Source organism: Mauremys mutica, chromosome 1 (genome assembly GCF_020497125.1).
Source record: "Mauremys mutica isolate MM-2020 ecotype Southern chromosome 1, ASM2049712v1, whole genome shotgun sequence".
In the NCBI taxonomy this organism is placed as follows: Eukaryota; Metazoa; Chordata; order Testudines; family Geoemydidae; genus Mauremys; species Mauremys mutica.
The window spans coordinates 165859426-165873588 of NC_059072.1; the positions used below are offsets into that span (position 1 = coordinate 165859426).

Consider the following 14163-nt stretch of genomic DNA (forward strand, 5'->3'; position numbering starts at 1 on the left):
TGCTGCTGCTACAAAAAAGATTTGTTCATGTGAGGAAGCACAAACAACGTTGTTTGCTCAGGCCAAAGGACAAGCATGCACCTAGAAACAGAGGAAAGTTTGATGATTACATTTAATGGCATAAAATGAGCTTCTCCTTGGAATTTCTTCTCTGATGAGAATGAAAACAAACAAAACAAAGTGACTACCTATTGAATAAATATTATTACCCAGTGTTGCCTTTGCTCGTTCAAGAGAATGAGGAGTTGTAGCAGTGACTGGCTCTTGGAGGGATCGAATGGCTCCTGCTGGAAAAAATGTAGATTAATCCTGAGAGAGATGAAGGGACTCAATGAAGCTACACAATTTATACCAGATGAAGATCTGGCCCAGGATGTTTTAAAATAGCAGCAAGTATTTGCAATCAGAGACTTACAAGATATAAGTAGCTACTCTTAGGCTTTATTTAAAAGGAGTTTTGAGGTTTGTTTTGTTTTTTTAAAGAGAAAAACATTTAAACATGGTGGCACTATATGTTCATGCTGTTCCTTGTTTATTTGAAATTCTCTATAGTAGGCTCTCTTTACAGATATGTCTATGTGTGTATAAAGTAAGGATAGACTGGTCTAGGCAGCAAAATTCAGATTGAGATCCAGATTTCCCTGAAGGCTGAAAAGCAATTCGATCCAATGTTTTGGTTCAGGGCCCTGTTAGTACAAAGTAATCATACTGTGCACAGGGATGAAACAGGAGAACTCTTAACTGTGCCTGAACATGTGTATTAGTTTTCCGATGGTACAGTTAATAATATACTTAGCTTTGCAATGGTTGTTACAACAGTTTCTGATTAAGTATGGTTAAAGCCAGAGGTGACCAAAATTTTTCACAAGGAGGGTTTTCCCACAAAAAAATTATGGTTTTGTCAAAACTGAAATTTTTCACAGTAAAATATTGATTCTGATTAAAAATTTTGGTTTTCCTGCAGGGAATTTCTGAACAAAATTTTTAATTTTGACTTAAAATGTTTTGGTTTGGTTTTGTGGTTTAAAAAAACCCCCAAAACAAAATGGAACGTTTTAAGTCAGTTTGTCAATTTGAAATGAAAAATTTCATTTGGGGAGGTTTAGGCTGGATATTAGGAAAAACTTTTTCACTAGTAGGGTGGTGAAGAACTGGAATGGATTACCTAGGGAGGTAGTGGAATCTCCTTCCTTAGAGGTTTTTAAGGTCAGGCTTGACAAAGCCCTGGCTGGGATGATTTAGTTGGGTTTGGTCCTGCTTTGAGCAGGGGGTTGGACTAGATGACCTCCTGAGGTCCCTTCCAACCCTGAGATTCTATGATTCTATGATTTGACATAAATTTTTATTTTTATACCAAAAAAACCAAATAAACTGTCATTTTAAGTAAAAACAAAATACTTTTTTTCTTTTTGAAATGTTCATTAAAAAATTCATTTCAAATTGTTCAGACTTCTCATGGGAAAACTGAAATATTTCAATAGACAAATTCTGAAATAAAAAAATGTCATTTGAAATTTGTCACAGGAAAAATTTTGGTTTTTCAATTAGCTCTGGTTAAAATCCATGTGGACCATACAGAGGAGTCTAAGGAGAGGTAAGGATCAATGATGATGGTAGAAAGTTTGTGTTATATGACAAAGTATCAGAGTAAGAGATACATGTCAGCACAGTGTTAGTGTTTCTCATATTGATTACATTTCTATACACTCTCAGAAATTGCGCCAGCCTTAGAACCTTAACAATATGATTTCTCATGCTTTATCTATCTCATATGTTTATAAAATACCTCCAATCTGTAGTACTTTTAATAAACTCTTTTTTCTTTTAAATTTTACTCTTCAGCACAGGGTCTGCCTTTTGTACATTGACTAGAATATTCTGGGTCTTACTGTAATATAAATAATAAATTAGATACACAAAACAATGCAAGGAGAATGTTATGTAAGTTGTAAAGTTAGGAAATGCCAGATTCATGTGAACTTATTTGCTGCACCTTTGTTTGTCCATCCTGTGCTCTAAATCAGGCAGGGGTCCTATGGAACAAATAGTGATGATATAATTAAAGGTACTATCATAACAAATACACATAAGGGGGCAGCATTAAGGCTTCATGGGCAAGCATAAATCTGGCACTTTCTAACCTTTGGGTACTTGACTTTGCAAGTTAAATAACATTCTTTTAATGTATTTTTGTATGTAATTGTCTAGTTATTTTTTTCAAGAGGAAAAAGGTAAAAACAAATTCTAGTACGTGCAGCTGTGACAGCCTACCATCAACAGCAGGATTTGAACCCTGAATCTTCAGCACAGATTTCTATCATTTGAACTACAGCACTAACTACATTAGCTGGCATCCAGAGAAGGCTGTTATCCCAGAGAGGGTGGAATGGGTCACAGGCACTATATGCAGGTTCCAGGGTGGCTGAAGGGAGCCTGGCCTGGCCCAGTTCTCCTTGTTTCCTGCCCTCCCCACCTCCTGTCCAGGAGTTGGGGCAGCTCTTGCCTTATGTGGTGCCCCAAAGTAAGGGCGGGGGGCAGGGGTATAAAGGACACTGAGTTCCTGTGCTGGGCCTAAGCTGTGTGGTGAGTCCAGCTCAGCTCTCTCGCTACACTGACACACATCCCGCTGCTACAGCTGTTCTGGCAGGCTCCAGATGCTCCCAAAGCAGTGTGCTCTACTGCTGGTGCTTTGAGGGTGGTGTGAAGTGGACACTTTGAATTGTTTGTTTGCTTAGTTATTGTTTCAGCATGCTGCCAAAATTTTCCTGAGGAATGCAACTGACCAGAAAGAAATGATGATTTTTAACAGTTTATACCTCAGCTGAACCTGAAAGGACCTTGATGAGATAAGGGAACCACCACTTCCCTAGTCTAAGGCCTTTTTCTCTGCCAAATTCCCAAGGCATCCTGCAAACAGTGGAAGAGTGAAAGTTTCTTAAATATAAATTACAAGAATCTTTTATAATGGAACGTGTTAGGCAACTTAAATAAGGGGGTTGCTACCAGCTCCACCTGTAGGATATTAAAGCCCCTTTATTACACTGAAAACAACTGATTGTTTTCATCAGACTCACTACTTAATTGCAGTAAAATGGAGACTTTTTTAGCTATAATGATAAAATGTTAGTAGCATTTCTGCTGTTACCGTTTTTTCCCCCAACAGTCCATTGTAGAAGAGTTGCTAAAAATGTAAACTTAAGCATAATGAAATGCAAAATAATTTACCAGGTTTAGTGTGTGGCACATCTGGACTAGGTGATGTTTTAAGTTTGGAAGGAACCCGCTGAGTTTCTTTTGGAACTGAAAAAAAGAACCTCTTATAAATGTTTACCCTCTCCAGGAATCAGAGTCTAACAACAGGTGTAAAGCCACAGACACTGCAAGCCTTCTGCCTGCAACAAGGAAACAAAAATGTTATGGAGACAGTGAAGAAGGCTGAAAGTCATATGTGCACAGGCCTTGAAAAGAGAAATGATGGCCTGGCATGTGCAAGCATTTGAAAAATGATCAAACAAGCAAGGGACAGACGTTCTTGTCCTGTTTGGAGTCTAGCTGAATAAGGATTAAGACAAGAATTTATTAACACAGACAGACATGGCTGCAGGATGACTGAGATCTTTCCATTTGTATTTTAGAGTGAATATCTGCTGTGCCCCAGGCACTTCTCTTTGTGATATGCATGCTTAACTCCTGTAGATAGCAATGAAATGAGAAAGTACAAGAGAATGGAAGTGAGCTTTTCATGTGAAGAAAACAGAGTCGATAGAAATCCCGAGTTCCAAACAACAGAGGTTTTTTAGATCACAAAACAGAATAAAGTTTAACGAATCATTGAAGGATAGAATAATTCTCTTGAGACTGATCCATGCCTTTTCAATATTAATACACAATAAGTTCTCTTTTAGTTATCAGTAGGTATTTAATTAACACATCTTAACTCTAAAAAGTGGGCCAAGTGATGGATTGAGCACAGGTAGGAGCTGCAGGGAGTCAATAGTTGATCAGTACCTCTCAGGACTGGGAGAAATCTTTATAGTACACATTTTAAGAGTCAAATTCTGCCCTCAAATGCATGCTTGAACACAGGTGAGTCTTCCATATAGACATTCAGCATCAATGAGAGTTGTGCTCATATATGAAGGCATACATTGCTCCTTAAAGATTTTCCTATCTTTCCTTAGACAACTTTTGAGAAGCGTTAAAGAGAAAAAGTGACTCCAAATTTCCCTCAGAACACTCTTGTATAAAAAAAGCTTTTAGTATAAAATTAACACTGCTGATTTTTGTTCAGTTACAGTTGAAAAATTATCAGTCAAATGTGAACAGTGAAACAAAAATAGCTGTGATGGAAAACACACACTGCAAATTTATTTAGGTCACTAAGTTACTGTGAAGTGTTTTTATTTGGATTTTGCTTCTGGCAATGGCAGCGAGACTGGTAAACTTTCCACATAAAACCACCACCACCTAAAACACCAATCACATGGCAGAAGTACAGCCTTATGAAGGATTTGCAGTCACTTGGGCTTTGAGCAGCAGTACCTGGTAGTTTCTATGAAAGCCAAAATAATTGATGGAAGTATCTTGAATGGTGGCATTCTGTAAGCTCTGAATCCAGTTATAGTAAGCATTAATTGTTAGCTGTGTGCCTGGTATTGTACTAGTTCTTGAAGGAGCCATAAAGGAAAATGCAGAGATAAACAATAATTCACAAAGAAGCCTTAAACCTGGTGCCCTCTAGACATTCACCTTGTGTAAGGGGAATTGCTGGGTGCCATAGAGATGCCATAGCAGCTATATGTCACCCCTTCCTTGGGACCAGGAGCAGCTTAGGCATAAGTAAGAGAAGCCTGAACACTGTGGGTACAGGCTAAAACCATCTTTGCCACTCCCTCACCCGCCACAAATCCTCAGCTGGAATACAGAATCTTTATTTCCCAAACAACTGGAGTACTGCTTTTCATTTATTACTGCACTTATTTAGTTTTCTGCAATAGCTTGAATAAGTACTTTTATGAATAATATTGCTTTTAAAAAGTGCATTGATTTAACGTGAAACTTTCTAAAACTCTCAGCCATCTAATTACACAAAATAATGGAATTATTCACCAAGAAAAAATATTAGTTAGACAAGGTGAGTGAGGTCATATGTTTTATTGGACCAACATCTACTGGTGAGAGACAGAAGCTTTGGAGCTTATGCAGAGCTCTTCTTCAGGTCTGGGAAAGATATTCAGAGTGTCACAGCTAAATACAAGGTTGAACAGAGCGTGTAGCATATGTAGTTACATATTCTAAGTGACTGTTCAAGATGAAATGGCCTGTTAACACCTCTCTAGTCATCGGACAAAAAAGGGGGTTAGTCTGTTACAAATTGTACTGTCTTTATTTAGAACATGATTTTTAGTGTCCATCCAAAGCTCCAAAGCTCGTCCTTTGAAGGTGTTGTGCAAGTTTCTTTTGAGAATGAGGACCAATAGGTCAGATATGGAGTGATTGTTTTGTGAAAAGTTTTTGCGCATGAGTGTTACGGTGTTTTTGTCTCTCATCATTTTTCTGTGAAAGTTCATTCGAAAGCAGTGTGATTGTCTGGTTTCACCTACATAATTCTTACTGTGGCATTTAGTGCACTTGACAAGGTACACCAAATTCTGTGATAGGCATGTGTAGGACCCATGGATCTTGAAGTACTATTGTTGGAAGTATAGATCAGCACAGCAGTGGAGACATGTCTGCAGGTTTTGTATCTGTTGTTATGGCAGGGTCTGGACTTTCTCCTCAGAGCATATTCTGTGGTATCTTTGCTCCCCAATATGCCAGCTCTTCATAGGCCACATTGAGAAAGAATTTCTGGACAAATACACCACAAAAACAATGATATACCTGAGACACAATCAATAATATTTTCATCCTCTGGACAAGTGACCTAAACTCCCTCATGGATTTCCATCACAACTTCAACAACCACCAGCCATCCATCAAATTCTCTCTCAAACACTCCTGCACCAGCATCATATTCCTGGACACCATGATCATTTTCAACAATGGAACGCTACAGTCAGCTATATGCAAAAAACCCATGGATCACCACTCCTACCTTCACAGATCCAGTAATCACTCCAAATACACCAAGAAACCTATTATCTAGAGCCAGGTACTCACATATCACAGAATATGATCCAAGGAGAAAGTCCAGGATACACACCTAAACACACTTAAAACTGCCTTCGCCAAACAAGAGCACTCCGCCAGAGATGTAGATTGCATAATGGAACAGGCCACCCAAATACCTGGAGAAAACCTGCTTCAATATGCCCATCACATTCCCTGACCGCAAACTCCTGGTTGTCACCTGTCACCCTACACTGGAACCCATACAGGGTATCATTAAACAATTACATTACAATCCATATTCGACAGGGACCACATCCTGAAAGAAAATCTTTCCTGAACCCCCTCTTTTGGTGTTCAAACGACCCCCCCAACCTCATCATCAGAAACAAGCTCCACACAGACGAGGACACATCAATTAAAAGCAGCATAAGACCCTGCCATAAAAACAGATGCAAAACCTGAAGACATATCTCTACTGCTACGATGATCAGTGCTCTCCACAACACACCTTTCCAGATCCAGAGTCCTACACATGCCTATCACAACGGCAACGCACCAGTGCACCAAATGCCCCAACAAAAACTATGTGTATGAAACCAGAAAATCACTCCACTCTCAAATGAACTCTCATAGAAAAATGATAAAAGACAAAAACACCATATCACCCATGGCTGAACACTTTTCGTAAAGCAATCACTGTATATCTGACCTCTCAGTGGAGTGGTGTTAATGGGCCACTTCACTCTGAATGGTCCTTTGGAAAATGTGTTAACTTTTTATGCTAAACAATTCCATCTTGTATTTAGCTGTGACACTCTAAGTACATTTCTCAGACCTGAAGAAGAGCTCTGGTGTAAGCTCCAAAGCTTGTCTCTTTTATCAACAGAAATTGGTCCAATAAAAGATATTATCTCACCCACCTTGTCTCTCTAATATCCTGGGACCAACAGGGCTACAACAACACTGAGAAAAAAAAAATCTCATTTTCCTCCAAGTTCAGTTCTGTTTCAAGAAGTCTGTCAGTTTTATTCACGCCTGAAGTGAATCAGTGGAAAGTCTAACTTTAGGGGTGACCATCTGGGCTCCAGCTTTCCAGGTAGGAAATGTAACTTTTATTTTGATTTCCATGAATAGGTAGTTACTCAAAAAAGTGGAGTTTCTTACCTCTTTGAAAAGATAAGTCTCATAATTTAATTGATAGGCTCCCTAAAGTATGTTAACAAGTGTATGTAAACATTTTCATAACTTTACTGATAAAAATGGTCATTAAATCTCTGTAGTTTTCATCTGCAGGTGTAAAATGTGAGATAGCAGATGCTCACAAGCTGATGGCTGAGAAGTAGAGACTTGCTATGCTACTATGCTAACATGTTAGTTTAAAAAAATTCAGTCCTTTGAAGTACAATTGCTAAAAATAAAACCTTGACATTAAGGAACACAAAACAATGATATAATTACCAGATTTTGTTTGTGGTACATCTGGGCTGGGTGATGTTTTTGGTTTAGATGGGACACGTCGATTGTCTTTCGCGGCTGAAAGGATGCAGAGTTATACATTAAAACAGGTGTGCTGCCAGGGAGCTTTAATTTAAATTAAATTTCTTTCAGAAAATAATTCCAACAGAAAATTCCTGACCAGCGCTAATAATGTCCGATAGCCTGTCATTACAATACAGCATAGATCAGAGAAGAGGTCAGAGGTTGAAGTGACCCCTGCCTGCTCTGCAGATTGCGGCAGTGGAAGGACAGGTTACACCTTTGTTCCGCCCACTCTCAGCTGTGCCAACAGAGCTCTTGTGCAGCTGAAGATTCAGGGCTTGTCCAGCTGGGATAATGCACCCTACAGAAGGCAGGGGATTTCTAAAGCACTCGAATGCGTTGTGCATTAAGTGGTCTATGTAGGCCCTGCTGGTACCACTCAAGGTTCCCTAGTGTGTTTTAATACATATTAAAGCATAACACCTATTGATGTGCCCAGAAGATTCAGGGGGCCTGGGGCAAAGCAATTTCGGGGGCCCCTTCCATAAAATAAATTGCAATACTATACAATACGATATTCTCGTGGGGGGCCCTGCAGGGCCTGGTGCAAATTGCCCCACTTGCTCCGCACCCACAGGCGGCCCTGGGAAAATAAACCTTCTGCATCTCGGTACAAACCCAGTTTTGAGAAAACTTCTTTACAAGGTATCACTGGTTCTCAGCATCAGCTAGTGCTAAAAGACACTAAAGCTCATTAAAAGGGTTGGACAAATATTTTCCGTCAAAACTTTTTCTGGATCGAAAACTAGGGGGTTTTAAAAAGCAGAAAAAAATCATGGACAATGTCTGCTTTCCTTCAAAATTTGTTGTGGTTTTTTTAATTGAAAAGCTGAAATTAGTCTGCCAAAACTTGAATATAGTTTGGGGTTTCAGAAGTGTGTGGCCAAATATCTGCTGCTTGCTGTATTTGATTGTTTAAAGAAACAATAAAAAAATTCTGCTTAAAAAAAATCCAAAACTTTTGAACCACCTCAGCTTGTGACCAAACACCTGAGCCCATCCAGTCAGAGATTTTTCCAGGTTTCTGATACTCTGCTGGCTTCCTTGACTCTCATCTGTCTCCATAACTTTGGGTTCATTTAGATTAGAACATAAGAACGGCCATACTGGGTCAAACCAAAGGTCCATCCAGCCCAGTATCCTGTCTACCGACAATGGACAATGCCAAGTTCCCCAGAGGGAGTAAACCTAACAGGTAATGATCAAGTGATCTCTCTCCTGCCATCCATCTCCACCCTCTGACAAACAAAGGCTAGGGACACCATTCCTTACCCGTCCTGGCTAACAGTCATTAATGGACTTAACCTCCATGCATTTATCTGTTTCCTAGAGACTGGCTCCATGGGGTCCCTCACAAACTGGAGACGGTTACTGTGGGTTTGTCTTTAGTATAGCTTATGTACATACTCCACCAACTGAGCATTTGAGCTTGTTCCAGAATCTGGGATGAGCCTATTTTGTGAAAATGGAAATGCTCAAAATAGCACATGCATGTGAATGGACACAGGGTGCTAAAATTAAATTAATCCAGGGGTTCTCAAACTGGGGGTCAGGACTCCTCAGGGGGTCACGAGGTTATTACTGGGGGTCACGAGCTGTCAGCCTCCACCTCAAACCCCACTTTGCCTCCAGCACTTATAATAGTGTTAAATATATAAAAAAGTGTTTTTAATGTATAAGGGGGTGGGGTCGCACTCAGAGGTTTGCTATGTGAAAGGGGTCACCAGTATAAAAGTCTGAGAACCACTGAATTAACCCCTCTGAAGCCTCAGGGAATGCAGGGGAGGGGGAGGTATCCCTTGGTAGGGTTGGGAAGGATATTGCTCTTCTCATGTGATCCCTCCCCCAGTGGCTAATTTTAAATGAAGCTACCCTCCCCGAACATGAATCTCCCTATGGCACTGAAATTAAATGTAGACTATAATTTGGCATTTGAGAAGTGAAAGGGATGGTAGCCCTAATGGAAAAGCTAACAGCTTGGCTCTTCTGCAAGCCTCAAACTGCTGAATGAGCTTTAGGGTAGGGAAGGCTGTGCCTCCCAAACAGCCTGGCCCTGCCCCCTATCCGACCCCCAGCCACTTCCTGCCCCCTGACTGCCCGCCCCCCTCAGAATCCCTGACCCATCCTGCTCCTTGTTCGCTCACCGTCCCCCAGAGACCCCCCCAACCACCACCCCAGGACCCCACCCCTGCTCCCTGTCCCCTGACTGCCTCAACCCCTATCCACCCCCACGCTGAGTTCTGACAGACCCCCAGAACGCCCACAATCCAATCCCCCCATTCCCTGTCCCCTGACGGCCCCCCCAACCTCTGCACCCTCCCTATCCCCAGCACTCCCTGCCCCTTACCAACCCCCCCGGCCCTGGCCCCTTACTCCCGGTTCCCTCCAGTGCATCCAGGAGCTTCCCTCGACAGCTGCAGTGTGGCTCCGGCGGGGCCCCTGAGCTCCTCCCTGCTCAGAGTCGCGTGGTAAGGGGACAGGGCTGCGAGCTCCAGGCCGAGTGGAGGAAGCTGAGCTCGGCCCGGAGCTCGCAGCCCCCCCGACCACGCGGCTCGGAGCGGGGCGGAGCTCAGGCCCCGCCAGAGCCATGCTGCAGCGCTATCTAGGGATGCTCCTGGATGCGCTGAAGCTCTGGGAGAGGGACGGAGGCGGGAGCCTCGGCCGTTCTCGTGGGGGCTCCTGCGGAGCCCGGGCCTGGGGCAAATTGCCCCACTTGGCCCCTGCCCGGGCGGCCCTGTGTGCACCAGCAGGGTCTACATGGACCAGTTAATATGCTACACATTAGTGCGCTTTAGAAATCACACCACCCGTGGTGTGTGTGCATTGCCATATCCTGTACACAAGATCTCAGTCTCTACCTTTTGCTGTTGGTGCTGCTCTCATATGTTCCATTTTCTGTAAATCTTGCCCTCTTCACCCAGCCTTGCATAAAAATATCGCCAGACAAGCAACAGAAATCACCATTCGCCTTCAGATGCAAAACAATGTACAAGAGCAAAGTGGAGGGTTTTTTTTGGTACCTTTGTCTTTTGACACTAGATAAACAAATCCCTTGAAACTACAGACACCAGACAGTAGATAAACAATCTCTCTCCCAACCTATGGAAATTAAGGCTAAAGTCTTCTGTTGCATAAGGGCGCAAAAAACCCCGCATGAAGTAAAATGCTGTAAAAAAAATGACTGTATATTTCATTAACGTGCGTATATATCAGGTAGGGCAATCTTGGTCCATGACAGCTGTGGAGCGAGTATTAGTAATAGACTTCTGCTATTGCCACAAATGTACGTGTGCGCGCGCGCATGCGCGCCAACAATTAACAGTAGAAAAGTTGCAAAATCATAAGCGGCACAACACTGAAATATAAAATTAAGGTGCACTTACCAGGTTTGGTTGGTGGAACGTCTGGGATGGGTGATGTTTTAGGTTTGGAAGGCACACGCCGTGTCTCTTTTGGAGCTGAAAGAAAACAACTGGTTTATATGTTGTTAAAGCTTTCCCAAGCATCACAGTCTGACACCAGCCACAACACAAGACTGTATACATAGTGTGACAAAGTTCCTCCCCTGCCTTGGTGGGTCCTGCGCTTATTGGCGAATTTGCTCGCCTCACAGATTCACGGCAGCCCTCAGTTTGGCCACTTTTGCTAGTGGCTCAAACCTGCCGTTCACTCAGCTAACCTCATCACTGGTCTGCATGGGGAAAAGGAAGGAGAACAATTCCCTCAGTCTCTGCTGACCCACCTAGTGGGTTGGGGGACAGGCCAGGGACCTTCTCCTCTGGTGAGACCCATAGTCCAGGTCAACTCCTCCTGTATTCAATAGGGAGTTGGGGGGATGGGAGGAACCTGGGCCTGCCCTCTATTCCGGGTTCCAGCCCAGGGCCCTGTGGATCACAGCTGTCTACAGTGTTTCATGTAATACCTGTGTGACAGCTACAATTCCCTGGGCTACTTCCCCATTGCCTCTTCCCAACACCTTCTGTATCCTCACCCCAGGACCTTCCTCCCAATTCCAGATGGCATTTGTACTCCTCAGTCCTCCAGCAGCATGCCCTCTCACCCTCAGATCCTTCCGCACCCCTCACTGACTGAAGTGAGGTCCTTTTTAAACCAGGTGCCCTGATTAGCCTGTCTGCCTTAATTCCAAGTTCCTGATTGTTCTGGAACTGCCCCTTACCTTACCCAGGGAAAAGGGACCTGCTTAAACTGGGGCTAATATATCTGCCTTCTATCACTCTCCTGTAGCCATCTGACCCAACCCTGTCACAATAGTCATGCAGTACCTCAGTATGAGATAGAAAACACTGGTATATTTACCAGGTTTGGTTTGTGGCACATCTGGGCTCAGTGATGATTTAGGTTTTGAAGGAACACGCCGTGCCTCTTTTGGAGCTGAAATAAAGAACTTGAGCATTAAAATCATTATCCAGGAATCTGAGCCTCACACCATATACACCTGACCACAAATGAAAGTCAGGTGTTCAAAGGAATTTCAAAGAAAAAGTTGTGTTGTTGGACAGTATCTGTATTGAGATCAACGAAGCACGAGGTGGGATTACTCGCTGAGTTTGAGCCCAGGAAAAAAACAAGGGACATTAGAGAAATTGCAAACACAAACAAACATGGCTTCAGAAAGATGGAGTATTTCTGGATGCTCTAGAGAGCAAACAACTTAAATTAAACTACATTCCTGTAAAGGAAAATACACAAAGGTGGACATGAAAATGACAAAGGTACCTAGAAAAAAAGACTGTTTAATCATGAAAAGTGATGATAGATGAGCCTATTGAGCAAGAGCCTACCATGCCTACATCTCTAATGAGAAGGAAAAAGAAATATGATCATCCCCATAGTTAACATCATTACCTAATGGTGTCTTTGGTTGTTCAGTTCTAAATATAGCTGCTTCTGGGGCTGTATCAAAAACAAATAAAACATAAAAATAACAATGAAAATCAAAATAGAAGAGAATAATTCTATTTAAAGTCAACTTTATTTATGTCTAAATAACAACTATGCTTTCATTTGTCTGCCAGCAATTAGTCAATATTCAAGAACCATTATGCTCTAACAAATATAAACAGCCAAGGACAGAACCTAGTCCTTAAATGTGGGCTAATTTTTCCATCTTTTTTATGGTCTTTATAAAGAAAGATGATTGAAATTTATCTCAGTCATATACTCAGAAATTGGAGCCTGTGGTATGAAGCTCTTCCCTTATAAGTGCCTTTCATACGAAACTTGTATATAAAATTGGTGTTGGAGAGCCTCTTGCTTGTGGGTACCATATTATTAAAATATGTCATTATTTGTGCATTGTGTAATACAAACATCAAAGGCCACTCTTAAGTTATACCCCGTTCCAGTATTCATTTAAACATAAACCAGATTTTTTTATTGTTTTACTGCATAGACATGCAAACAATCGTATTCTACTCCACAAAAAATGCAACGGCATAAAAAAATTGGCTTCCCCTCCTCACTGTAACTGCTTGTTATGTGTGGTATTCAAAAAGGTTAAATATAAAACGTTTTCTTGATATCTTTGCACGCAATGCCAAGAAAATCAGAAAACAATGCTGAAACTGACAGAAGTCAGTTAAGAAATAACTTTCATTCTATTATTGATATTTGTAGTATTTATGATAAATTAATAACTGAAAATAATTCTAAAATGCATACACAGGATAATACAAACATCTCAGTTTTGTGATGGTAGTTAATACACCATTTTTCAGTATCAAACTGATATAAGAATAATGGAAAAAGGACCACAAGGGAAAAATATACTTAATTGAAGTTTTAATTAACTTATGTATCTAATTTATCAGGAGTTTTGTTTTAACTTGGAGATTGCAGCCAGCCTTTTGCAAACAGCTGCAATGATTATAAAAATCACTTAGTAGCAAGAGTTAGATTTTTCATACCAGGAGATGTTATCTATTTGGTGACAATTGTTTTTTAGAGTGGTAATGCAGCACAAAGAATCGATCCAAACATTTGGGTGGGCACGTTGATTAAAGTGATCATCAGTAAGTCATCTAAGTTTACCAACAGTTAGCACAGAATGGTGTCAACAGAAAATTACTAGTGTAACAAAACAGAGTGGTATTTTGGATACCACAATATAGTAATTATTGACTTTTTTGTTTTGTTTACACTATCCCCATTGAAATCAAGTTAATTGATTGTCTGTATAAATCCTGAATACAGTGTCTTGGAATACTGAATGATAATGTATTGATATTGTGAATCCAGTTAAACAAATATTAGTTATATGTTTGGTAATTTACTAGCTCTTAAAGAAAAGAGTGATAGAAGACATACAATAATGGTAAATACAAGAGAAGCTGTGCAACCTCTTTTCTGAAAGTGCAAAGCAGAGTTTGAAGAAATATACAAAAACATCTCTCACAGAACACTAATGCATTTTTTAAATTTGATTTTATTTAATGCTGAGTAAAATTTTCCTCTTAATTACACTACTATAAATCAGGAATAAATCAAATT

The 14163-nt window shown here is 41.0% G+C and overlaps 1 protein-coding gene across 1 annotated transcript in view; it reads right to left on the reverse strand.

The window, feature by feature from the left end:
* LOC123361683 (ABI family member 3 binding protein) overlaps positions 1 to 14163 on the reverse strand; it is a 409913-nt gene that overhangs the window by 77541 nt on the left and 318209 nt on the right. Inside the window, exons 33-38 of the mRNA XM_045001759.1 lie at positions 12520 to 12567; positions 11971 to 12045; positions 11037 to 11111; positions 7573 to 7647; positions 3226 to 3300; positions 210 to 287 (exon numbers count right to left, since the gene is read on the reverse strand). Coding sequence (XP_044857694.1) covers positions 210 to 287; positions 3226 to 3300; positions 7573 to 7647; positions 11037 to 11111; positions 11971 to 12045; positions 12520 to 12567 — 426 coding nt within the window. The remainder of the gene's footprint in view (positions 1 to 209; positions 288 to 3225; positions 3301 to 7572; positions 7648 to 11036; positions 11112 to 11970; positions 12046 to 12519; positions 12568 to 14163) is intronic.